A 27,487-nucleotide genomic window follows, 5' to 3' on the forward strand; every position below is an offset into this window, starting at 1 on the left:
CTGGTCCATAGCCTTGCAGGTTACAGCGCTTCAGATGCAGATCCTTTTAAATGAGTTGAGCATTTCAGCCTCAACCACCAACTTAGGTAGTGAATTCTAGACACCCACCACCCTCCGGGTGAAAAAGCTTTTCCTCATGTCCCCTCTAATCCTTCTACCAATCACTTTAAATCTATGCCCCCCTAGTAACTGACCCCTTAGTTAGGGGAAACAAGTCTTTCCTGTCTACCCTATTTAGGCACCTCATAATTTTGTACACCTCAGGTAGGTCACCCATTAGCCTCCTCTGTCCTAAGGAAAACAACCCTAGACTATCCAACCTCTCTTCATAGCTGCAATTTTCAATCCCTGGCAACATTCCTATCAATCTCCTCTGCACTCCTTCCAGAGCAATTATGTCCTTCCTGTCATGTGGTGACCAGAACTGTACCAGTTGTGGCCTAACCAGCATTTTATACAGTTCCATCATTACACCTCTTTTTTGTATTCAATACCTCGCCCAATAAAGGAAAGCATTCCATATGCTTTCTTGACTACCTTGTGCACCCGTCCTTCCACCTTCAAGGACCTGTGGACATGCACTCCAAGGTCTCTCACTTTCTCAACCCCTTTCAATAATTTCCTGTTTATTGAATATTCCCTTACTTTGTTTGCCCTCCCCAAATGCATTAACTCACACTTTTCACTTGCCACTTCTCCGCCCACTCAACCAAACATTGATACCATTCTGGAGTCGACAGCTATCCTCTTCACTACCAATTTTTGTGTCATCTGCAAATTTCCCAATCATGCCTCCCACATTTAAGTCTAAATTATTAATACAAACAACAAACAGCAAGGGCCCCAACACTGAGCCCTGTGGAATACTACTGGAAATCATTTTCCATTCGCAAAAACATCCATCGACCGACCATTACCCTTTGTTCCCTGTCACTGAGCCAATTTTGGATCCAACCTGCCACCTTCTCTTGTGTCCCATGAGATCCCATTTTGCTGACCAGTCTGCCATGTGGGATCTTGTCAAATGCCTTACTGAAATCCATGTAGACAACATCCACCGGACTATCCTCATCAACCCTCCTTGTCAACTCCTCAAAGAATTCTATTAAGTTAGTAAGACACGATCTTCCCCTAACAAAACCATGTTGACTATCCATGATTAATGTGCCTTTCTAAGTGACAGTTTATCCTGTCTCTCAGAAATGTTTCCAATAATTTGCCCACCACCGAAGTCAGATTGACCGGCCTATAATTTTCTGGCCTATCCCTCACACCCTTTTTAAATAATGATACAAGGTTCACAGGCCTCCAATCCTCCATGACCTTGCTTGTATCTAGTGAGGATTGGAAAATGATCTTCAGAGCATCTGCTATTTCCTCCCTGGCTTTCTTCAACTGCCAGGGATACAATCTATCTGGCCCTGGTGATTTATCCAACTTCAAAGATGCCAGTCCCTCCAGTACTTCCTCTCTCACTATGCTTATTGTTTCTAATATTTCACACTATTCCTCTTTAACTAGAATATCTGCAACATCCCTCTCCTTAGTGAAGACAGAGACAAAGTACTCATTGAGAACCCTGCTCACATCTTCTGCATTAATGCACAAGTTGCCATGTACATCTCTGATAGGCTCTACCTTTTCCTTAGTTATTCTCCTGCTCTTAATGTACTGGTAAAACATCTTAGGATTTTCTTTGATTTTACCTGCCAATGTTTTTTCATATTCTCTGTTTGCTTTCTTAATTTCCATTTTTACTTCACTCTTGTACTTTCTATACTCGTCTAGGCTTTTTACAGCATTAAGTCTTTTGGGACTGCCATAAGCCTTCCTTTTCTGCTTTATCTTGGCCTGTATGCATCTAGATAACCAGGGGGCTCTAGATTTGGCAGTACCACCCTTTTTCTTTGTGGGGACATGTCTACACTGTGCCCATAGAATCTTGCCTTTGAAAGCCTCCCACCAATTTGACACAGTTTTTCCTTCTAATAGCTGTAGCCAGTCCACTCTCGCCCAGCTCACCTCTCAGCTTTGTGAAATTTGTCTTACCACAATTTAGAACTTTTACTCTTGTTCTTTGTCCTTTTTCATAATGATGCTAAATTATATTATGGTCACTATCTCCAATATGGTCCCCCACTGCTATTTCATCCACTTGCCTAGCTTCATTTCCTAAAACCAAATCCAGAATTATGCCCCCTCTCATTGAGCTTGTTACATGCTGACTAAAAAAAGCACTTCAAGAATTTTGCACCCTCTGTGCCCTTCACACTGTTCGTATCCCAATTGATATTAGGGTAGTTGAAGTCCCCAACTATTACTACCCTATTGTTTTTGCACTCAGAAATCTGCCTACATATTTGCTCTTCTAACTCTCTTCCACTACTTGGGGGTCTATAGTACACTGCTAGAAGTGTAGCTGCCCCTTTTTTATTTCTGAGCTCAAACCATATGGCCTCATTTGATGCTTCATTTAGTATATCATCCCTCCTCACAGCTGTAATTGATTCTTTAACCGATAATGCTACACCCCCACCTTTTTTATCCCCTTCCCTATCCTGCCTGAAAACTCTATATCCAGGGATGCTGAGCTGCCATTTTTTCCCCTCCTTAAGCCAAGTTTCCGTTATAGCAATGATATCACGCTGCCATGTATCTATCTGTGCTCTCAGCTCATTGGCTTTATTTACTATGCTCCTTGCATTTACATTTATTCTTTCTAACACTGCTACATTCCTGCGGTGCACACTTTTTAACTTGTGCTGCTTCTGTCTTTCAGAGTCATTCATTAATTCTCCATCTCCTGTCCCCTGCTCTGAATTTGCCCTCAGTTTCCCATCCCCCCCCTCCAATCTAAACCAACCCCAAGAGCACTAACAAATCTCCTTGCGAGCATATTCATCCGAGACCTGTTCAGGTGTCGACCATCTGGCTTGTCTCTCTCTCCCTCTCTCTCCGCCCCCCACACACACACCTTAAACCAGCTTATATTTCAACTCTTTCTTGGACTCGAACTCAAGTTCTGTCGAAGGGTCATGAGGACTCGAAACGTCAACTCTTTTCTTCTCCGCCGATGCTGCCAGACCTGCTGAGTTTTTCCAGGTAATTCTGTTTTTGTTTTTGTTTTGGCTTGTATAGGTCCCACCTTCCCCAGAACTGGTCCCAATGCCTCACTAAAAAGTGCAGGCTTTTACAAAAATATCTATGACACACTGGCGGCATAGTGGTAATATCACTGGACTTATAATCCAGAGGCCCACCCTAATGCAGCTGGTGGAATTTAAATTCAATTAAAACATCTGGAACATAAAGCTAGTCTCATGTCAACTATCGTCAATTGTTGTAAAAACCCATCTGGCTCATTAATGCCTTTTTAGGGAAGGAAATCTGCCATCCTACATGTAACTCCTGACCCACAGCAACGTGGTTGACTCTTGATTGCCCTCTGAAATGGCCCAGCAAGCCACTTAGTTCAAGGGCAATTAAGGATGGGCATCAAATGCTGGCCTTGACATGGACACTCACCCTGCATGGAAGAACAAAGAAAACCGTCGGGATAAAATTCAAGTTCAACCAGGATATAAAAGAGATGTTGTTGGTTCTGTCACCCATTGTGCACCACATCTGATTTCCCTTTCCAATGGAAAGAAACATTGGGTGGGGTGGGGTGCAGTCAGCACACTACTCCCTATTTTGTGTCCTGGTCAAAGTTGAAACTGTCTCCCAATAAGACAATAATTTCCAGGCTGCAATATGCATAATAAAATTGGATTTCATTACCTTACAGGTTATATAGTATTGAGAATTCTTAAGCTTTAGAATAATTGGGTTGCCTTGTCTTATTGTCTTTGTAGGTAAGTGTACCAAATAGTGTGGCATTTGGATCCCAGATTTGATCGTGGTCTGAGAAGCTTTGGCACTTTGGGAAGTCATGATGTTGTAAGAGACATTATATAAATGCAGGGCTTTGATTTTTTTGGTTTGTATAGAATTAGTTGAGCTGACCTGAAAGAGAGCACATCTCCCTGAGGCAAAGTGCAGCCTCAGGGAGATCGCCTGGATATTAAAAATAGAAAAACCCACTAGAGTCGGGGGGCAGAATTTTACCGTCGGCGAGCAGGGGGAGGGGCCTGCTTGCCGACGCGGGATGATGTAGGGCGGAACTCCCGATGTCACCCCGCCCCATTTAAATTTTCAGGAAGGCGGGGGCGCAGCAAAATCAGCTGCGGGCCCACAGCCCTGTCAATGGCCAACTGAGGCCATTGACAGGATCATTTAAACGATTAAAGGACCTGCCCGTCCAACCTTAAGGTTAGCAGGCAGGCCAGGAGCCCCGGCGGCAACTAGAGAAAACATAAAACCTCATCCAGCGGCAGGATGAGGTTTCATGCAGGGTTTTAAAAACTTTAATAAAGTTATTCCGTAAATTATGTAAATTATGAACATGACATTGTCACATGTCACATGTAAGGGATTTTCTTTTTCTATTTTTAATATCCAGGCGATCTCCCTGAGGCTGCACTTTGCCTCAGGGAGATATGCGCTCTTTCCTGCGCATGTGTGAATGAGCGCACTCTCGCTTTTAAGGAATCCCCACCACCCGCACTGGGAGCGCGTAGCGCTTCCCGCCAGACGTCATGCTGGGCATAAAATGGCGGTGCGGCCCGCTTCGCTGGCGGGGATCAGCTCCGCGCCCGCCGGAGATTGGGTCAGGCACGCCCACCAGACAGGCAGAAAATTCTGCCCGGGGGAGGTCTGAACAGGAGCTGGGTCCCTGTTCCTGATTCCATTGACACTTGCCAACATGTGCGTGTTTGGAAACTTCATACGGACAGAAGGACAGAATACGAACTATTTGTGGCTTGCAACTACATAAATGCTCACAATTGGGAAACCAGGGAGAAGATTTGGATGAGAAGTGCAGCACAGAAGCACAATTCCCTGGTGGTCTAGTGGTTAGGGTTCGGTGCTTTCACTGCCGCGGCCTGGGTTTGATTCCTGGTCAGGGAATGAAAGTTTAGAGAGTGGGAGTATGGCGTTGAAATAGAGGATCAGGCATGAACATACTGAATGGCCGAATGACCTACTTCTGCTATGTTTTCTAATTGATTGGATTCAATAGGTAGAGAACGGACTGATAATCCTAATCTCCACACAATGACTCAGCTACGTCATCTTGGGAAGACATGAAGTAGATAACTGGTGTTTCTCTGTTTTAGTAGGAGGTGGAAGGATAAAAATTGACAAATCTCTATAACTATTGTAATCATCAAGGCAGCGCTGACATAGGAATGAAAGTAGATAACCTGCTCATCTCTGGGCTGAAAATTACACCTGAAAGGTGAAGGGAGAAGAGACCAGCTTTCCCCTTAACACATCAAGTGAAGTGATTATGCTTCCAGTTCTTACCTGGATTGCCTGAAGTACCTCTATCTCCCTTCTGTCCACTTGGTCCGTTAAACCCAGGGAGGCCATCTTGACCTGGGTCACCAGGTGGTCCGACTGGACCTGGAAAAGAGAAAATATATTAACAAAAGGATTGTAAACTTTTCGAATATTATAACTGATTAACAGTGATTCTGGCATGGACTCCTACTCGGTGAGGGAGTGCAATTGCAGTCATGGGTGTGCACACGCCAGCATACAAAAGATCTCTTTGTACAATTTGGTGATGTCTTACCTGGAGGCCCCGGCAGACCAGGTGTACCAGGTGATCCTTTAAGGCCTGGCTGACCTTGTGGTCCTGGAAAACCCGGTTCTCCTTTGATAGTTAGAAACTCTGTTTGTCCAGGTAAACCACGTGGACCTGGAAACCAAACACTTTAGGTTAAAATGAGTAAGTCCAAAACAAGAACATTTTCAGTCATGTTATGATCTTTAACTGTGGGTAGCTTTCAGTGTTTTGCTATTCATAATATTCCACTGCTTCCAGCATGCAATGTCATTAATCATAGTGTCCTTACTCAATTAGTTAGTGAATTTTTGAATTCAAAATGGAGATTTTTAAAATATATTCATTCTTGGGTTGTGGGCATCACTGGCAAGACCAACGTTTATTGTCCATCCCAAGCTGCTCTTGAGAAGGTGGAGATGAGCAGCTGTTTTGACCTGCTGCACTGGGTCAAGGCAATGGAAGGAATATTCTTTTCATTTTGCCAAGTTGACAGACAAGCATTTTGAATGCCTCTACGACAAGCCGCCTTTTGTGTCTCTCCCTGGCGCTCATTTGAGGGGGGTGCCTCAGCTGCACCATGAACGAATTTTTCACTCACCCTCAATATGTGAATGTCTCTGAGCTTGGGGGTTGGGCCGGTGTGTGTGTGTGTGTGTATGTGTGGCCTGTCCTGAGTGAGAGTGAGAGAGAGAGAGAGAGAGTGTGTGTAAGACAATGCTGTCAGTGTGGCGTTCAGGGTCTTGTGTTAAAACTTATGGAAGAGAGGAAGATTTTCTTCTTCACTGCATGGGTAGTAATCTGATGAAGTGATTTTTGTGTCCTTTATAGATGCAAACAATAAAACGAAAATCACACAGGCTCCCTAAAAGGAAATGCTCAAGCAGTGAAGGAATAATTTTACCCCAGATTCAGTTTCACTTAAATTCCAGATTCTTTGAAAAACTTTTGTGAAAGTGTTTCAGAAGTTTCAGACATGAAACCAGGGACTCCGGGTTTCTGTGAAGTTCAAACTCCGCAGTGTGCATCTTTTGCACTTGTTGGGCTCCCCACCCAGAAGTCAGCCTGGATGGGTGGGGAGCATTTCGGAGCAGGTAGCTCCAATTTGGTGGTGGTGGAGGGGTCTGATCCCCAACCCCAGCAGCTTTGTCATTTGGTGGGTTTGTGGCTGGGGGATGGAGAGGGAAAGGTTTGATATACGGGCAGAACTTGAGGGAACATTCCAGCTCCTTCTGGCCCACAAGCAGTGCTGTAAAGCTTAAATCAGAGGCTGCCAGCTTCACTGAAATCTTGAAATTGCCAACCCGCCTCCTGATAGCAGGCTGACTGTCTGCCCCTTGTTTCGCTGCCATTAAGTTCAGAACTGAGCGGATTGAGGTTGGGTCTCAAATTTTAAAAATTTTAACATCTGCCCTGATCCCAAACCACCCATATTTGGCTGTTAAAACTCTCCCCCTGGTTTCTCTCTCCATAGGTACTGCCTGACTTTCGAGAGTTTCCTGTTTTGATTGTGGAGTTCTAGCGTCCATAATGTTCCAGGATCCGGCTATCATTGTTTCCCAAGATATTATGGTGGTGAATTTCCAACAGGGTTCTCCACTTGTCCACCACAGGTTATACTCTTTTTCCAGAGATTAAGTCAGAAATGAAGGGAAAAAAATCTTTTGTGGAAATTCACACTCTCCAGCTCTCCCTTAGAGCATCTTTGACTTAGCAAGCGTTCCCAAAATGTCCCAACTTGTGATGGTGATGGGCCAAACTTTGCACTGGGAGAGTGGCCTAGGAAAGTTATTCCCCTGAAGTATAGTTTACTGCACATTCTCATAGGCAAGAGAGGAGAGCAAAATCATTTTTATGCCAATTTTACTTTCACTGAAACACAATACAGTGCACCATTCTAATCATCTGTCTCTGGCAAGAGGCAAGCATAGTTGGAGGAAAGTCTGCCCTCAGACCTGCAACGCCCAACACTTCCCCATATTAGACAAGTTTAAAACAGGATTTAATTGTGAGGCCTGTGACTGGGTTTCAAACACTGCGACCTGGAGTTAATAGACCTCACTCCAAGCACTTGGCCTTGAAGGAGATGGTGGGGATCATTTTCAACTGTGCTGCCAGGCAGAGCAAAGCCCTCATTGGTTGCAGAATCCTCCAGGTCTTCATCCCATCGAAAGCTTTTAGTCTGTGGTCACAGGCCGAATGGAAAGGAAAGTTGATGTGCTGAGTAGCAGATACTGATCCGCGACCACCTGCTTTCAGCCCTGCACACAGTGAAAATAACCCCCAAGGTGGTGGCTTATTTAGGCAACTTTTATGTGCAGAGTTCACTGGTTCTCTTTTCCTGCTACCTCTCTCAAACATTGACAAAAATAAAACAGTTTCAGTTCCACCACTGTAGAAGGCATGTATATTTCTCTTGGGCAATGCAAGAAAACGCAATCTGAATATAGTCAAACTAATTAAAACCTACCTTGAGCACCGGGTGGTCCTAGTTCACCTGGTGGACCTTTAAGGCCAGGAGGCCCAGGAGATCCTTTCATTCCTGTGAAGCAAATGAGAACTTGGATGGATAGTCTTCTGATGAAAACCGATATTTAATTAACAAATCATGAATTGTGTATAAATACACACAGTATTAACAAGTGGTAACTCAAGAGCCAGTTACTGTGAAATGGCCCAATGATGTTAGTGCTCGAGTTCACTACTACACCTCTTTATGATTCTCGGAGCAGATAAAAATTCCTCCCCACCATGATCATCAAAGTCTAGCAGGTCTAGTCCTGCGAACCTTCTGGGTGACTGTCTTTATTCAACCACCATTTTGTTTTATTTTGAGAACCAGGTCCATTCAATAATATAAAATAAAAACAGAACATGCCGCTCAGCGGGTCAGGCAACAACTATGGAGGAAGGAACAAGAGTTAATGCCTCAGGTCCATCAGTTCTGAGGAAAGGTCAGTGACCTGAAACATTGGGAGGTATTTAATGGAGGCAATGAGGGGTTTCACCTGCCAGCTGGAAAGCAGCGCGTCTTTTTGGGAAGGCCTACCGAATTAAGTGTCCATCAAGTCTTGCCTGCTGAGAATTGCCGGCCAATTGAAGACCAGCAGCTCATTATTGCTCAGTGGACTCGGGGTGAGGGAGGTGAGCGGGCGCGGGCGGGGATGGTGGCTGCTACCTGTACTTCGCCCACGCGAGGCCTAGGATTGCCCATGGATCCAGGCACAGGTGAGTGATGGAGGGAGGGATGTGGCAGAGTGGAGGTCGCGGGGAGCTAGCGATGGGATCAGCAGCAAGGGCAGGGGGGGTGGCTCTCGGCCTGATGCAGGGTCCCTTAATCAGGCACAGAGTGCCACTGAATGAGGGATCCCCTCCCCCTCTCCACTCTGTGGAGCCAACAAGCAACATAAAAGATTTGCTTTTCTAACACTCCACTTGGCTACTTCCCCACCTACTGCTGGGTGAATACCACCTGAGGCAGGATCAGGGTCCTTAAGTGGGCATTAACTGCCTAATCAAGGGCCTCAATCAGCAGTGGGGTCCCTATCCGCTACCGTCCCACCTGGTTAAATGCCTCCATCACCAAACTCAACACGGGGGGGGCATTAAATTCTCTCCATTAACTGTGTTTCTCTCTCCACAGATGCTGCCTATCCTACTGAGAGTTTTCAGCATTTTCTGTTGTTTGCGATTTCCAACATCCACAGTGTTCTGCATCGGTTCCAATCAATAATGTGCACATTTATCAAAAAGACACTGCTAGCCCTGCCTATTAAAGAGCCATTTTATGAGCTGGTGGCTGTGGGCGCACATACTTGAAATTCAGGTGTGCACTGGCTATGATTTTCTACAAAATCAAAGGCAAAATGTACCCAACTTCCCCATTCGTGCTCCTGCTGGTCAAGGCCTCTCTCAGAACACAGACATAAAATTACCCCCATAAACCTACTTATCCAGATCCCCAATTCCAATATGCTCCTAATCTACTGAAAATTCTTACATCTTTTCATTGCACACTTACCAACCAGCACAAAGAGCCTTGCACTTCTTAAGCAAACAGTTTTTTTTGTTCAACATTCAGTAAGAATATTCCTGTTACATATCAGATCTGGGCCAATTAAATGATTCAGGATAAAGTTGAGGTTAGTTGCAGTTCAGTGGTAGCTGGCATGCCTCTGAATCAGAAGGCTGTGGATTTGAATCCCACTTCAGGCGCTTAAGTGCTTAGGGCAAAACATTGCTTTTGTTGGGTGGGGTGCACGCCTGACCTGAACGAGTGTAAAATGATGCACGATGATGTTAGGCAAGCGTCCCGATGTCATCGTGCACTTGTGCGATATTTCGGTCGGTGGGCGCGCTTGGGAGTTGGCAGCACGCCTGCTGACAATTAAGCGGCCTATTGAGGCCCTTAATCAACTAATTGTTTGGAATTTTTCGCTGCCTTGTCCAACTGGTTGATGGGTGGGCGAAAAGGCCAAGGGGCTTTTGCATTTTTGATGAAACCTCATCCATGGGTGGGAATAAAAGCTTTTTGCACTCATATCTTACACGTCCCTGCTCATGTGATACAGTGCATGAGGGGACATGTTTTCATTATTTTAGAATTCTTTATTTATTTTGATAAATATCTTTAAGCTCCCTGTGGCACCTCTGTGCCTCACCCCACCCTGGTCCCAGCCCGGCAACGCTAAGCACTGTAGCTCGCGTTTCACGCTGGCTGGCCATTGATTGGCCAGTAGCGTGAAACCCATGCCAGGGTCCGATTGCAGACGGCGAATTGGCTTTGCAATCGCTCCTGGGCCCACCCACTGCGCCTGCCCAATGAGGGCAAAATTCTGCCCATAATCTCGGCTGACACTTTAATACAGTACTGAAGGAGTGTTGCACTGTCAGAGGTGCTATCTCTCAGATAAGACCAAAGCCCTGTCTACTCTTGCAGGTGAATGTAAAAGATCCCACTGCACTGTTTTGAAGGAGAGCAGGGAAGCTCTCCCTAGTGTCCTTGCTAATATTTATTCTTCAACCAACATGACTAAATCAGATTATGCGGTTATTTGACTCATTGCTGTTTGTGGGACCTTGCTGTGTGCAAATTGGCTGCTGTTTTTCCTACATTTCAACAAAACGATTATTTTAATTTTAAAATTTAAAAAAGCCATCAGCAGCCTGGCCACCACATTCGGGGGTAGGGGGAAACCTCCATTCAGCGCCTCTATTCCCCAACACCTCTGGGGGCCTGGAAGCCCCATTGGGGCCTAAAGATTCTGCCCCAAGTAATCACAGAAAAGACTCTAGTGTCTTCTCTCTTACCTGGAAATCCTGGAAGACCTGGTAAGCCTGGGTCTCCTTTCTGTCCATTGAAGCCTGGTTGTCCTGGGCTACCCTAAAAGGAAGACAACAAACAGTTTTTAAAAGGGAAAGGATATGTAGTTACTATGGGCTAGGAAGTTGGGGGTGCATAACATGGCAAACTGAGGGGGGGGAGAGATGGAGTACCCAATCTCTTCCTTCCATCATGGCATTTTACCAGCTGCGGGGAAGGTGGAGGATGGCTCTTCTGTCCAGAGGCTAACTGAGCCACGCTAAGTGGCCAAATAAGGACCTCTTCCCACCGCCGCTGGGATTTTATTAGCAGTGGCTGAGCCCTCTGTCATGTGGGGATGGTGGACCCTGGCATCCATAGATGCTGCCTAACCTATTGAGAATTTCCAGCATTTTGTGCTAATGTTTCAGATTTCCAACATCCACAGTGTTTTGCATCGGTTCCAATCAATAATGTGCACGTTTAACAAAAATACACTGCTAGCCCTGCCTATTAAAGAGCCATTTTATGAGCTGGTGGCTGTGGGCGCACATACTTGAAATTCAGGTGTGCACTGGCTATGATTTTCTACAAAATCAAAGGCAATATGTACCCAACTTCCCCTTTCATGCTCCTGCTGGCTGAGGCCTCCCTCAGAACACAGACATAAAATTACCCCCATAAACCTACTTATCCAGATCCCCAATTCCAATATGCTCCTAATCTACTGAAAATTCTTTACATCTTTTCACTGCACACTTACCAACCAGCACAAAGAGCCTTACACTTCTTAAACAAACTGTTTTTTTTTGTTCAATATTCAATAAGAATATTCCTGTTATATTTCAGATCTGGACCAATTAAATGATTCAGGGTAAAGTTGAGGTTAGCCGCAGTTCAGTGGTAGCTCGCATGCCTCTGAATCAGAAGGCTGTGGATTTGAATCCCACTTCAGAGGCCTAAGTACATAATCTAGGCTGACACTTCAGTGCCGTACTGAAGGAGCCTCCCTGTGGGCTCGGTGTAGGGATGCTTCCTACTCAGGCACTCTGTGGCCCGTGGAGGGAGGCCCCAGCAACAATGGCCACCGATATGCCAACTGCCCACCCTCAACAATACCCCACCTCTCACTGAGTCTTGTCTGACTGGCCCCAGCGCCCCCGGACCCCAATTACTTGGTTTGAAGGACAGCCTGCTCCCACAGTGTCCCCTATGCTAGGCGTAGTCCCAGCACTGGCCACTGCTGCTGTTGACTCTGCTGAGACAGCTGAGCTGCTAGCCCTCCAGTTGGCTGGAAGCTCTTGGTGGCGGGCACCTGTCCTTTTAAAGGATGGGAGCTCTGCAACAACTGATTAGTTTTCGGACAGCCGAAAAATGCGGCTGGGGTGTCCCACAAATGTTCGAGGCAAGGTTTCCCCTGGGTTTCAGGTCCGTCGCTGGGACAAAGTTCTGGCCTAGATATCTATATTGATGGAATTCAGAAGCTGCATTTATTTGATTATCAGTACTTCACCAGCACCTGCAGCCCAATTTCAGTAAGGTATCCTAAAACAGGTTTTATGCTGCTCACCAACATGTGCAAGGTGCCTGATGCCTGTCTATAAAAAAAAACAGGCCCCATGAAGTTACTGGTGGGCCTAACGCTGCACAGATTGGATTCAGGCCATTCTACCTCAAAATAGGTACATTTTACGGTCCATTCTACACTTGAGGAAATGGCACATATCAATTACTATCTCCTTTAGCTTTTGGTTGCACTGATCAGCTTTCCCTCTTTACTAAATTAATGGAAATGCCACACCTAGGCCAGAATTTTTAGCTCAGTGGGCAGGTGCACGCCTGACCCGAACAAGTGTAAAATGACATCGGGCGATTGCCCTGATGTTATCGCGCACTCGTGTGGTATTTCAGTCGGCGGGCACACGTGGGACTCGGCAGTTCGACCCCCCACCCCCCAACAATTAAAAGGCCTATTAAGGCCATTAAAGTTATAACTGAATTAAATTTTTCGCTGCCAGTCCAACCTTACTGTTGGTGGGCAGGTGAAAAGGCCATGTGGCCTTTGCATTTTTCAGGAAACCTCATCCATGGGCAGGATGAGGTCTCCAACAGCAAATAAAAATTTAAACATTTCATTAATAACATGTCCCTGCTCTTATGACAGACTCATATGAGGGGACATGTTTTTAAAAAATCTTTATTTTTAATTTTCAAAACTCTTCATCTCCCTGAGGAAGTTCTGTGACTCAGGGAACTTTTCCTGCGTGCACTTGCACACATGCACAAACTTGAGCGCACGCCCTCCTCCCCTCCCCCCAAAACAGGCAACGCTTCAGCGCGCATTTCACGCTGGGCGGGCCTCAATTGGAATCGTGGTTTGGCCCCAGTCACGGGCGCCAGTCAGCCTCCTGACCACCCCCACCAAACCCGCCCAACGAGGGAAAAACCTTGGCCTTACTGGCATACAGCAGTATGGAATATAGTTAGGATATTTTTTTTCTTGCCAAAAGCAAGCTTGCAAAGAATTGCAAGCTTGCAACAATTTCTCCAAAGGAGAAGTTCTTCAAACTCCTTTACTTCCCTTCACTAATTTCATGATGTCTGTTCACAGTACCACAAATTTAATTTGGCCTGCGATAACTGGCCCTCTGACGTTCTGTCCCTTCCTGTGGTGGAAGTGTTTTTCTTTCATTTGGTACCATGACTGAAGATTGGGAGGCCAACTTGTGAAATACCATGGACACACTGTGGTTTCCCCTCAGGCACTGGTGCAGCAATGTACAAAGTCAGATTTTTATGTTTTTCCACATCCAAATGTTGCACTCCCACGTGCAGGAAATGATTTACCTTCCCACCTAGCCCAATGGAAAGGAATAGATCACCTGGCCCGTTCTTCAATTTAACAATCCCGCTCTTCATCAGCTTGGCAATTCTTCCTTACTCAGAAGCTTCGTTACAATGCTATGGTTCATTCTCTGTTCAACAGTGCTGTCAATCATTGCCTTTTTTAAAATTAATCATCAGGATTCGGGACCAAGGGCTGGAGCAAGAGAAACTTACACAAGGTACAATTATATTGCTTATGAACAAATGTACATCACAGACTCTAGATTCTTCACTTACCGGTATTCCTGATTGTCCGATTTCTCCTTTAGATCCAGGAAATCCTGGTGACCCTGGAAGACCAGGATTGCCTTTTTCACCTTTGATGCCCCCAAATCCTGGAGGACCTCGTTGACCAATTGGACCTGGTGGGCCTTTAAACCATAAAAATTTCATTAAATTTTAATATGGCTACATTAACAGAATTAACAAAGTTTGGCACAGGCTACAGGTTGGACAGTTATTTTATTCAATATAACCTGCAGTTATTGTGTATAGTTCCTAAAAATTGGGTGCAAGAGAAACAAAGGCTATGTACAGAGTACATCCACCAAATGCCAAGTCCATCACACAGGAACTATAAACTAATTGCATAGGGTACGATTTTTTTTCTAATATTCTCCCATCTCTCCTGAATGGACATCAGCAGTCCTCTACTCACTTGCCCAAGTGGCTATCCTTCACATGCCAACCTAAAGTCAGTACAGGGGGGGGTGGGGGGTTAAGACCCAAGCATGATTCTTTTTTCACTTGGCATCCATTTTTCAGCATGGATCACTGCATAATGAAAAGGGACTGGAACCCTGAGTGGCTTTTCGCCTCCAGACCCCAGGCTGTTGAGGTCAACAATTACTCCCCAACGGACCATAGAGAATCATGGAATGATATAGCACAGCAAAGGCTGTTCAGCCCATTGTCTGTGCCTATGCTGACTCTTTGAAAGAACTATCCAGTTGTTCCCATTAGTGCCCTTTGCCCAGAGCACGGCAAAACTTTCTCCTTCAACTATTTATCCAATTCCCTTTTGAAAGTTGCTATTGAATCTGATTCTACTACCCTTTCAGGCTGTGCGTTTCAGGTCATAACAACTCAATGTGTAAGAAGGAAAATCTCCTTATCTTGTCTTTGGTTTTTTTTTAAACCAATCTCTAGATGTCCCAATCAAATCAAGGGATCAAAAATTGAAGGGTTACATAATTGTATGTGTTAGTATTGCAATAGGCAGGGCCTTGTTCTTAAATGCCAAACTTGCTCAACTATTGACTTCTTATGAGAACAGAAATAGACCTGCATGAAAAAGGGTGTACATATAAAGGTAAAAGTGAAATTATAAACATGATCCTGTTAGGAAGTGTAAATGGCAGGTGAATGCTCCAGGTGAATGAAGTGCAGCTACAGTATCAGCTGAAAAACAAATCTAATCCACAGCATGGTCTTGCTTTTCTTACTCACTTTATGTTGAAAGCAAGCAGTGCAACCACAACTGAAGAAAATATCAACAGCCTCACACTACTGAGCAGGGATTTCCAAAATTAACATAAGAAATGTCAGCAGTTGGTCTTTTGAGCCTGCTCCAATATAAATAAAATAATAGCTGATTTTCTACCTCAACCTCACCTTCCTTCATATCCCCCATATCCATTAATTCCCCTAAGTACCCAAAATTTTATTGATCTCTTGCCTTGAATATACTCAACGATGAGTATCCGCAGCTCTGTAGGGTAGAGAATTCCAAAGATTCACAACCCTTTGAGTGAAGAAATATCTCCTCATCTCAGTGCTAAATGGTTGACTCTTATTCTGAGACTGTGACCCTGTGTTCTGGACTCTCCAGCCAAGGGAACTAGGGGTGAGGTCTTCCAAAGTGGGCTGCGTATATTTATGCATTAATGTCAGTTATCGTACATAAAAAAGCTAGACTATGCGAGCACCCAATCCTCTGTTCTCCATCATCCTTCTCTTCTTTTTCGCAGTCTTCAATCTCTCCCCTCTCCATTTCTCCACTCCGCCAATGACTGACTTTTTTATTGCCCTTTCTCTCTCTTTCTACCCCTGCCCTTTTTCTCTCTCATTTGGCCATCACATTCTTTCTTTCTCTTCCTCCACCCAGCCCTCCCCCACCCCCACCCCCCAAACACAACACAACCCCTGGTGCTCTCTCTCACTCCAATCTTCTGCTTATCTCTCTTTTTCACCCTTTTTCCCTCTTTTTTGGACCACAATACATCTTTAGAAAGATTCCATTATCTTCAGTAAAATCCCTGCTTCAGAAAAGTTTTCCTTCTCTGAACACGGTACACAAGGGAGATCGGCTGGGGTAACAAAAAGAAAACGGAGCAGGAAAAGAATGTTCCAGCTACTTAACACTGAAAAGAATACATGTAGTAAAGACTGCTCCCTGATATGTTCGAAATCCATCTAAAGGAACAGTGTTTTCTCATCTTTCAAGCCTTGGGAACTTAAAACAGCTGGAAGGTGCTAAATGCCAACATTAAGTCCATGATCACACTACATGATTTTTATTCCGTGATCCCTGTAGAAAAGTGCATGTGTGTGGACAGTGAATGAGTATAAAATTGAGCTGGGCTGTGATGCCCACCACAGTTGTACAGTCCGTTGACAATGTCTGGACACACACATGAAGAATGGTTCTTCAGGTAAAGTACTGGAGAGCTGTCAGTATCTATGAAACAGTACATCAGCTTGAGCCAGGGGAAGGGGAAGGCAGAGGGTGAAGGGAAGATAAATGAAGGGGGAAATATTTTAACAGAAGTTTCAGAGCTAATGAGATAAACCACACATATTTCAGCTTTTCTTTGTTTTAAGCACTCAATAATGAAACAGAACAGGACATTTGGATGAGCTGTTTACTTGTAAAGAACATAATTACAATCTGAGCCAAAAATTCTCATCAGTCAAACAGTAATGTCTATAACAAATCGGCACAGGTACAAAAAAAATCATAGGTACAAGCTTCACCACTGGAGCTTACAGGACAGCCTTTTGCTGAATAGTGTGAATTACAATTTACTCTTCTCCAAATTGTACAGCTTGACTTCTCCACAAATACCCTCCAAGAAGAAGTCAATCAGAATTAAAGCAATCCATTTCACATAGAGAAACAAGTTACCTTTTGATCAGAAACATCAAAACACAGGTCGTTCCTGTGAAAAGGTTGAAAGAGGTAGAGGTAGGGGCTTGTGTATATGTCATAAGTAAATGTGTAAATGGGTTAATATCATTCAAAGGATTGAGTTGAGAGCTAAACATGCCCTGTTAACCCCCTCATGGTTCTTCTCCCGATGGGAAAAGATGTTTGTTGATCTAATGTACCTCAGCCTGTTCCATCTCTTCCAAGGCTAATGGAGTGACAGAAACAATACTGAGTCTGTTGACGTCCATCTCTATTGCCCGGGGAAGAGAAATCAGGGTGGTCGAGAACACACAGCTAAAGATGCTTTACCCAACTGGTTCAAAATGTTAGCCTTATCAAGTTTGCAGGAATCTTCCACCATTTCATATGTATTAAAAAGATGTATTTTTAATTGGCAAATAAAGTGTGGCAGTATTGCAATATTAATGATTCTACTATCACCAATTAAAGAATGTTGTTGCTTTAATAAATGAATATTTCAACACTTCCAGTTCATAAATCATGACTCTCCTCATGGTACTCAATATATTCTGTTACTTCACCAAGTGTTACATGATTAATTCCACCATCCCCAAAGTACCCACAGCATGCCAGTAGTAACAGCTTACAGAGTTAAGAATCTAACCTTCAGGACCTGGGAAGAATCAAAGTTTAGTAAGATCCAGGGTCATCGTTAGATGGGTCAGTCACACCGCAGAGTAAAGAACGAGAAAGCTGGTTAGAAACTTCACAAGCCTGTTACAGAACTTTTTCAAAAGCAAAAATCCTCTAGGTTTTAAGCACACAGAGTAACATTTTTGCTTCAGTTACCATGACAGAAACAGTTTAACCTTTCCACGCCCAGAAGGTTATAAATGTCCACGGTTTTTTTCCCCAAAGAGAATTAAAAAAAATACAAAGACTGCTTTGAGCAGGAAAGGATTAAACAAGGTTAGTCTATAAAAATCACAGAGCTGATTAACTAACTTTTTAGTTTCAGTCAAAATTTTTAAAAAGCATGCAAAAAAGCATTTCTGAAACACTAGCTTATAGTATTATAGTAACCGAGAGTAATACATAATATAAATATTTGAATTAAAATTAGAAATAAAAACAGGTATGCCAAATAACTTTAAAACCTTGTTAAATATATTTAAGTCTGAGATAGGCAGAGTTTTGGTCTCTCAGGGAATCAAGGGATATGGAAAGTGGGCAGGAAAGCGGAGTTGAAGCCCAAGATCAGCCATGATTGTACTGAATGGGCCAAATGGTCTACTACTGCTCCTACCTCTTGTGTTCTTGAGTTTAAAAAGTGTAGCATCAATTTTGGGACTAAAATTCAATTATTCTTATTGTTAACCTCCATATAAAGCAATTTTATACAATGCAACTTACTGTTGACAATGTTATACAAACACTGAAGTCAAATTCCTCTTTATACTACTTTAACAATCGCATTCCTGTATATTCTAAACAGATTAGTGCCTCTATTAAAGAGGCGGGATGAGGAATTTGCAACTTTTGTAAATTAACATCGACAGCAAGTTCTACTTTTATGGACAATGAACCAGCTGCACAGAATGTCAGCATGATTGGGACTGATGGTCTATGTCAGCACCTGTCAAAACAGAGGCTCAGTTTCATGTATTTTTATTATGGTGTCATCTTTGTACCAGTTATTGCTTGGATCAGGATGGCGTTAGTGAAGTGTTTATTGAGGCTTAGTGGTAGCACTCTCACCAGAGTGGAAAATCTAGGCTGACACTTTAGTCCAGTATCTAGGGAATGCTGCACTGTTGGAAGTGACATCTTTTGGATGAGATGTTATACCAAAGCTTCCCCTGTCCTCTCAGTTGGACATAAAAGATCCAATAGCGCTATTTTGTAAAACAGCAATGTATCCCCAGTCTCCAGGCCAATATTTATAAGTCATTGTTATGGTTAACAAACAAATTTAATTATTAGCACTAGCATCAAGCTCCCATCAGGCTTGGTTTTCTTCACTTCCCCCCTCCCACCTTGGTCTCTGTTTCTAAAAGCATAACTGCTCATCAAGGTATGGTTCCCTCTGGTATCTCATCAAAGTGCCCTTTACTTATGTGTGAGCCTCAAATAGGGAATCACCAAGCCTAAGCCTACGGCAAACCGTTGCTGGCCAGTGCTCCCCTTCACTAACCCAAAGCACTGAGTCCAACTGCTTGGAGCACTCCAACTGCTGGCAAATCCCAGACTAATGTGGAAATCAAACAGCAGGCAGGGGTAGGATGTAAGAGAAATAGCCCAATGGGAAACTCTCAGGATCAGACTGGCCACTTGTTTCACACCCTGTCCAATGTTGACTTTAATTTAAATTGGAAATTGTATCTCATGAGATTGCAAACAAGCTTTTTTCTGCAGGTTTCTTTCCTGGTTCTTCTGACAGGCTGCCCAGTGGCCTCAGGTCAGTGGTTTCCCATTGCTACCTTTAAATTTCTATCAGCTTTATGTCTCCCTTGCCAACCTTCCAGTGTATCACCCCTAAAACCCCCCAACATACTCAGCTACCAACACTGCCAGTATCTTTTTGCTGCTGACTCCATCTGTCTTACTGCATCTACTGCTGATCTTGTCACTGTCAAAGCATCCTGTCTTACAGACTCTCCCATTAACCTTGTTGCTATTCCCATCAATGTTCATGCTGCCAGTGTTGATAAATAAATATGCCTTTGGAGTAAAATCTTAACAGGTTAAGATTGGGGTTAAGGATAAGATGCATTTAGGGGTGGGTTTAATTTCTTTGAAGGAAAGCACTTATTTTGATTGTGCAGGCTATACAAGATGAATTTTCTGGAGTTGGGGCATCTGCTATGATATACTTCATGAAATAGAGCTTGGCAAGCGCAGCCATGCTGCTGTGGTACCTCCATGATAAAAGGTCTCAGGATCAAAGATATACAACGGATGGCACAGCATTCGCTTCTGATGCCTAATATAGAACATTATGGCCCTGCTACTGACAGGGTGGGTGTGGGGACCTGGAAGCTCAGCCAATCTTAATGGTGCGGCCTCATTTAAATGAATTTCTGCAGACTCCCGCTGAACAGCGGGCCAGATGAACAGCCTTTTGTGAGAGCCTTGTTCATGTCTGTAGAATTATAAATGGATGTGGCTGGTATCGGGTTGCTTGATCCCGTATACCTCACCCAACTAGGCCTTCTTCTGCCCATTAAGTCAAGGCCTATGTTTCTGACATTAAGCCTGTTTAAGGAACAGGAGTTCTCAAGGAAAATCAGTTCTTTGGGTCCACACTCGTCATTTGGCATACCTAAAACAATGTAAGTTGTCTATTCCTGCACTCTTTGCTCCATCTTCACAGCTCATGCCACTTATTTTTCATTCCTCATTGGCACAATCTTACTTTGTTTAAAAATGAACAGAAAAGTCCAAAATGTTGCCTCCATTAAGGAAGAGATTATACAATGACCTACATTTGTTGTTGGAAATTGGATTGCAAAGCTTTGTGGTCTTAATTTTGAAGGGACAACACTGAGTACTATTTGCAAAGCGTGCAGGAATAGTCCAGGCTTTGGTTAAAAGGAAATGAAAGCTCATATTATATTTTATTATTTAACCCTATGTACATTACTGCTATTATAATCTTAATTCATCCAAGTTAATTATTGCTTAAAGGTCTAACCTGGAGGACCTGAGGAGGGTCAAGGTTCAACCAAAGGTCATCATTAGATGCATCAGATATACCATGTCATAAAACAAGACTGCTGGTTAGAAACTTAATATAAGCCAGTTAAAGCAATATGGTACGATGGAAGTAAATTCTCAACTTTAGGAGTAAAGGGGGACCCAGCCATCCCTAAATTAAGACACTTGGCCAAAAGCACAATGTTCCATTCCATGTCAAAAATTCCATTGAGTGAATTCTCTTCAGCAGCAAGAGATCTTCCCTTCAATTTATTGAAATGTATTCTGGATAATAAAACATTACTGTGGACAAGCCAATGTTTGTTTATTGCAAGATTTTTGGTTCAGTGGATTCAAACAGAGATTGGAAATTATAAGTCATTCAAAGAATAAAGTATTGCCCATCTTGCCCATGAGATTTTTAAGTTAATCAAAAGAAAATGCACCTTTCTCAGCACTGCTCTGAAATATAAATAGGCCACGGTCAGATATTCATTCACCCTGAAACATGCCAAAGGTGTCCCGCTGGCAGCAGGAAAAATCATGATTTTTTTCCGTTATCTTCCCGCTTCCTGCTAAAAGCATGGGTTTGGGCCTTGTGGTGGGACACAGGTGCAGTAGTATAGCTCCATAGGTACCAGTGGCCCGTCACATATGTGGCTATTCACATTGCGCGAGTCTAGACAGTGAACACTGACATATAAAGGACCTAGATCCAAGCCTAATCCTGTCCTTAAGTCACATGTAGACACACAGGGCAAGAAGCTGGGCTTGGTAGTGCCTGCTTCTTTACAAGTGCTGCTTTTGGATCCAAAATGTATCCAGAGCACGAGCACAAATTTCCAATGTGATGTCTGCTGAACGCCATCTTGGTAAAGGTGTTAGCACACCTGAAGTATGCAGAACAGGCAGGGTATGATGTTACTCAGTATAAAACTCTGATTTGATGCCAGAGCTGCCACTTTGGATATCCATGCTCCAGGTACTCCAGCCAACACCCCATCTTAACCTTGCACTGTTGAACATGCATGAAGCAGAGGGAAGGACTTCCCCACCAGTGGTATTTAAAGGAATAATCAACTACTTACAAGTTAGTTGCTGGTTGCTTTCTTGGTTGTTGATACAATTCTACATATTTTCATAGTTCTTTCAAGTTTCAAACATCTACAGGGAGTGGTGCAGTAAATGCTGAAGGACTTCTGTTGACTTCATGGCTGCTGCACTGATCAGTTGCTGCTAGACATGGGTACAAGAGTAGGCCTTCACCTTGGGATCAAGCATGAGAGGGAGAATGAACAGAGGTTGAGCAGAGCAAGGCAAGCCTTTAGAAGAGGGAGGAGGAGAAGGAAGGAGAGCTCTCAGAAGGAGCCCATACCCAGATTGTTAAGGAGACAATTTGTCTGAACCTCGGTGATAGCCAACATTTGAGACATCTTGTGCTTCACTAGAGTGGTTTGTGACTGAAATCTGCCAACTGTTGCAGTTGCATCTTCAACCTCAGAGCAGAGCGATGACTGCATTGTCTGTGGTTGTGATGGTAACAATGGTTATGAACATTTAGGCATCAGGCTCCTTCCAAGCTGGTGCTTGGAGATAGTGGCAACACCTCACAGTCTGCAGTCCACTGTTGCAAAAGAGAAGTATCTTCATTTCATTCCTTCTTGTGACAGAAAAGTAGGTGGAGTGAGCACTAGGGTCTATAAGACTTGCAGGGTCCTCCACAATGCCAAATGCCGTTGATTGAATGCACATTGCTTAAAAGGCACGACATCAACCCTGCCCTATGGCAGTAGTTAAAGGGATTCCACTCCCTCAGTATCCAGCTGGTGCCTGACCATTCAGAAGCAATCTGCTGTGCCAACCACATTTTGACCACCATAGTAAACCAAAACATGGTTACTATATGATAAGGGCAATTCCCTGACAACATGGTTAATGATTCTGTTTTATAATCCATTTGCAACACATTGCAGCATGCACACAATGAGACCCATGCTGCCACTAGACATGTTGATAGAACAGATCACTGGCATGCTGAAACAACGATTCCGCTGACTGGACTGCTAGGAGGACTCCAAAAATACTCAGCTGAGTGGGTCTGAAGATTCATTGGTGGTGTACTGCATGCTGCACAATTTTGCCATCATTAGGGAATGGCTGTGCCACCAGCTATCAGGTGAGAAGCTGAAGAGGAACAGCACAAGGAGGAGGAAGAGTAGAAAGAGGAGGGGAGGGGAGCTATTGGCACACCCCTGGGGCAGTGCCTCAGCAATCCCAGTAAGTTGTTGGAGGACAGGTAGCTGGACACGTATGGCACCTTGCAAGTTCTTTTGAGCACTGGTATCCACAGCCATGATGACAGCAGTCTGAATGTGCATGGCAGCAAGCTGAGCTGGCTGTGAGATGTGGGTGTGAGGTTTGCAATAGTGTTAAGTATGTAACAGTGAGGTGAAGCATATGAATTTTCAGTGTGACTCCTGATTGATAGAGATTGTTGGTAGGTGAGTGATTCAAGTGTGCTGAATTAAGCAATGGCTGAGGCTAGTGATGTAATTTGTAAGATATGGCACTTGAAGGTGCATTCGCTGAATTTGACCGTGTGCGCAGTCATTAAACTTCTCGCGGCACCACATCCAAGTCCTCGGAACTGCATTCCTGGCATTGACATCTGTGACCATATGCTCTTGTTGCCTTTTTACTGTGTGTCTGGAGGGTCTCTTGTCCTCCTGCGGATACAGGGCGTCTTTCCTCCTTTCCATTTCCTTCAACCTTCTGTACAGTGTCTGAAAACCTGGTTGCCAGCTCTCTCCCATGTTCTCCCATCCTTCTCTCTGCTCAGATGCAGTTCACAAAGGACTTGCTCCAGCCACAATGCACCTCTCCTTTAAGAGCTGTAGGCTAGCTTTAGGTAGTGTTATTGATTTGGGGCTCTCTGCTGATGTGTGAAGCCAATCAAGTGAGATTTACACTGGCTGCGCGCAGGGATCATGCTAATAAGCAGGCAGCATGAAGATGCTGTGCTGCCCGCATTCCACCAAATGGGTGTGCGTTAACTGCGCATTGTGATCCGCTGCTGGTTTTGTGGGGGGATGGGGAGCTATCCGATTTAGTCCCAATATATTTTCCCTATTCAGGTCAATTATAACACCCAACTGCTATTCCAGCTGAAATCATTGAACTCTGCATAGCACATGAGGCTTTCTAGAGGGTTCAATTTTACATTGGGTAGGACACTGCAGGAGCTAAAAGCATATTTTTAAAACAGCACAACTCAAGAGGAAACAGTTAAAAACACTTGTTCCAGTGGAATTTTTCTCAATAAATTGAGGATTTTTAAATGTAAATTTGAGGCTGGGTTCCCCTTTTAATATTAAGGTGGCAAAACAAACTCAATATTTCATCTTGGGTTGCAGGAACTGAAATGATGTTAGTCTATGGAAAGCCACCAGCTGTTAAATGGAAGCATTTTATTCAGTGCATTACCAAGCAGCCATATGCAGACAGAATTACCTTGCTGAGCAGACATTCACTGGAATCCCCCTGCACTGCTGTTCAATTTAGTTCTTTTTATTAAATGTGAGGCAATTTTACTCAGGAGTGAGGATGAGCATGTTCAACAATCTCATTTTTGTTTTTATCTTTCCTACCTTCAGTTCTGAGCTCCCTCTACCGTTCCCCAAGAAACTTCAACTTAGTCTTAGAAGAATGCTCCCTTGTTGTACCGGTGTGGCATTTGCATTTCCCAAACCAGTCATCCTTGTTCCTGCTCAATGAGAGTGGTTTTATTTGTGGACCTATATGTTTATTGGAAACTTGATCGAGATTCTGAAAGTTCAGGCTTAGCTGAATCCTCAAATCCCAGTTTTTAACCTCCATATCAAATCAACACAATAACCCAAAAAGATCATCTTTCTGCAAAACGGACACACAGTAAGACTACAATCTTCAAACTCAGTCCCTCTGCTTTAACCAGCATCGGCCCAGGTTTTCCTCACAGGGTCAGGTTTGCTGAGTTGAGAGATTTCCCTGCTTGGCGAGCCTAACCTTTAAAAATGTTTACCCAAAGGGTGGATTTTTTTTAATGGTGGTGGCGGTGTGTATTGGGGGGTGGTGGTGGGTAATGGGCTGAGATAGGAGTCAGGGCAGGTGACCATGGAACGAATGCGGAGGTTGCCAGGCGCAGAGGCAGGCTCGGTGCAAGGCCTGCCTCTGTGCCCTGGCACTGTGTTTAAATAAATAATAATAAAACACAAAAACATTCCTCCAGCCCTCACCCCATGACAAACTCCCTATGCCCCATCCAAGCCAACCCCTACACCCCCAGTTCCCATGCCTCCATACCCTCTATGCCAACCCATGACCCTCACCCACCATCCTTTGCCCTTATCCCCTCTGTGCCAACTCACCTAGTATCTTTGGACAGTTCATTGACAGCTTTGACACTTGCTGGATAGCTTTGACAGCTGAACAGCTCTTCAACACTTCCTTGAGAGCTGGACAGCTCCAATGATCTTGTGCATTAAAAAGTGCACAATCATGTTCACTTTTAACAATCCCAAAGGGTGCCTTATCTCTCCCAAAGGGTGCCTTACCTCTCCCAAAGTTGCCTCAGGACCTTATCCAAAGGGGTATCTTACCTCTCCCAAAGGGTGCCTTACCTCTCCCAAAGTTGCCTCAGGACCTTATCCAAAGGGGTATCTTACCTCTCCAAAGTACCCTAATCATCCAAGCACACCCCACCAAGCTCAGACTTCCTCTTACTTGTCCTGATCGACACACTCTGGATTTCACAGTTCTGTTCTTCCAAAATCCCAGTTCCGCAGAGGCAGCTGGTGATTTAAATAGCCAGCTGCTTCTGTGAATGTGCATGCGCGATGCCCTGGCCCAACTCCAGTCCTGCCCCGGCAAAAATGGGAAACTCCGGGTTCAGGGGCGGGGGTTAGAAATTTCGGCCATTTCTGGGATTTTTGCTACAGCAGTAAACAGCTTCACCATAGTGGCAAAAATCTGAGCTCTCATCTTTGTTAACAATAAAAGGCAAAAACTCACTAGAAACAAATATACTCTGTCTAAAACTAATGAATAAGGTTCATTTAAACTTTCCTGCACTTTTGGGTTGAATATCAAATTGGAAGTGAGACAAAGGATAGGTGGCTACTTTGAGGTTGGAAAACCTGGAAGAAAAGATCCCAGAGAGTTTAAAGTCTGGAACTGATTAGCAATTTTTAATTTTGTTTGACTAAGAGAATAGCTGGGCTGTCAGGTAAGCAGGCCTTCAACGCCAGGCTGTAGCCAGGATGTAGAGAGGATGGAGAGAGGGATTGGAAAGGGCAGGAGGGGGCTGGAAATTGAAGGCCAGGGTGGGAATTGAAGGCAGACCAGGGTCTGAAGCGGGTGGGAGACCAAAACCCAGAGGCAAGATCGAGGGCCATGCCAATGAGGGCCAGAGGGGAGATCAGAAGCTGGGATTGGGTAAGACTGGAGGCCTCCTGGAAGAGCTCAGAAGAGTTGCAGGGCATGGTGGGCAAAGTCGAAAAGTTCTGCCGGGAGATCGGAAGGGTTGGTGGGGTGGGGTTGGAGAGATTGGAAGGGTTAGGGACGGACAGGTTGGAATGGTCAGATGGGAGGGTAGGTTTGGAAGATTAGATGCGTTGGGGTGGTCTCAGATCGCTATGGGGTTTGTAAACCAGGTAAACAGGATCCAGCTGGTAAGTGGAAAGGCACTTACTTTCTAGATCTGAGAGTCCCCTGTTCTCTATGTAGCGGCTGGGTTTCTTCAGGCCTCGAAAACTCAGCGGGCCATTAAAACCGGAAGTGGGAAGGTTGGAAGTGGATTGGAGTTTGGAATTCATACTTTTAAATTTTTTAACCACCCATCCGAACCAAATCGGCTCGTTTTGGGCATTAACATTTCCCCCGTTGTGTCAATGCACTTAGCGCACTGAAATATCATTTTACAGGCAAGATCTAAGCGTTTCTTTGGCCACAATGTGTACTGACACTGTGGTCTCAAAACTAATCCCAAAGGTGGGTGGGAGGTGGTCTGTGGGGTTGGGAGGGGTGGTGAAAGCTTAAAAAGGACAAAACGAAACCCGAACCTGACAAGCCCATTGCCGTATTTACAATGGGTAATGTACCATGTGTGTCTCTCACCATTGAGAAACAGGACACTTCGTTATCATATTTAGAATCAGGTTCCCAATAAGCAACTGGAAGCTTGATTGAAATTTAACTCTTGTTGGCTGGGTTTCCCCAAGGCTCAGGAAATCCAGCAGTTAAATGGAGTGAGGTGTACATTTTCTAGCATTCCTTGGGGGCCTTCAAGAAAGGCTTCAGCCTCCCCGTTGCTGATCTCTCCAGCCTTTGGTGCAATCAACAACATCCCACCCCCCACCATCTTCCAAAACCCTAGTCTGCAGGATGTTCCCACTCAATGGCATCTTAAGAATCTGCAGCTGCCACCTCCTGCAGCTAGTTGGGCAATGGAAGAATTAAATTATAAGGTCCTGATGAGCTCCCATCCCTGGACTTCCCAGGGTTCCCATGCGTCCCCCACGTCTCCTCATAAACATCTCGACCTGTAACTCTCTGCATTCTATTAGAGCATATTTACAATTCTACTAAAAGTAGCAGGCTAAGAAACTCCTCACAAATGTATTTATGAAGTAGTTACACAAAGAAACCAAATAAATTCTTAACCCAGCATTTGAACTCCATCAAACTCTTAATACTAAATATTGAATAAACACCCCGTTGGGATTTCTGTCCTGCTTTTGTGTTTTCTATCTGTATTCCTACATGCTAAAAATACCCACTTCTT

The 27,487-nt window shown here is 44.2% G+C and overlaps 1 protein-coding gene across 3 annotated transcripts in view; it reads right to left on the reverse strand.

Annotated features, from left to right (window-relative positions):
- Positions 1-27,487, reverse strand: part of col4a5 (collagen, type IV, alpha 5 (Alport syndrome)) — a 375,390-nt gene that overhangs the window by 13,381 nt on the left and 334,522 nt on the right. For 2 of the 3 annotated variants that reach the window (XM_041195247.1, XM_041195248.1), the window contains 5 exons: positions 14,097-14,230; positions 10,982-11,054; positions 8,142-8,213; positions 5,681-5,806; positions 5,410-5,508 (listed from right to left, as the gene is read on the reverse strand). In XM_041195247.1, coding sequence (XP_041051181.1) covers positions 5,410-5,508; positions 5,681-5,806; positions 8,142-8,213; positions 10,982-11,054; positions 14,097-14,230 — 504 coding nt within the window. Of the gene's footprint in view, positions 1-5,409; positions 5,509-5,680; positions 5,807-8,141; positions 8,214-10,981; positions 11,055-14,096; positions 14,231-17,548; positions 17,645-20,665; positions 20,675-27,487 lie in introns of those variants that run through there. The other variant, XM_041195249.1, reaches the window with a different exon arrangement.

Source organism: Carcharodon carcharias, chromosome 9 (assembly GCF_017639515.1).
Source record: "Carcharodon carcharias isolate sCarCar2 chromosome 9, sCarCar2.pri, whole genome shotgun sequence".
Taxonomy (NCBI): domain Eukaryota; kingdom Metazoa; phylum Chordata; class Chondrichthyes; order Lamniformes; family Lamnidae; genus Carcharodon; species Carcharodon carcharias.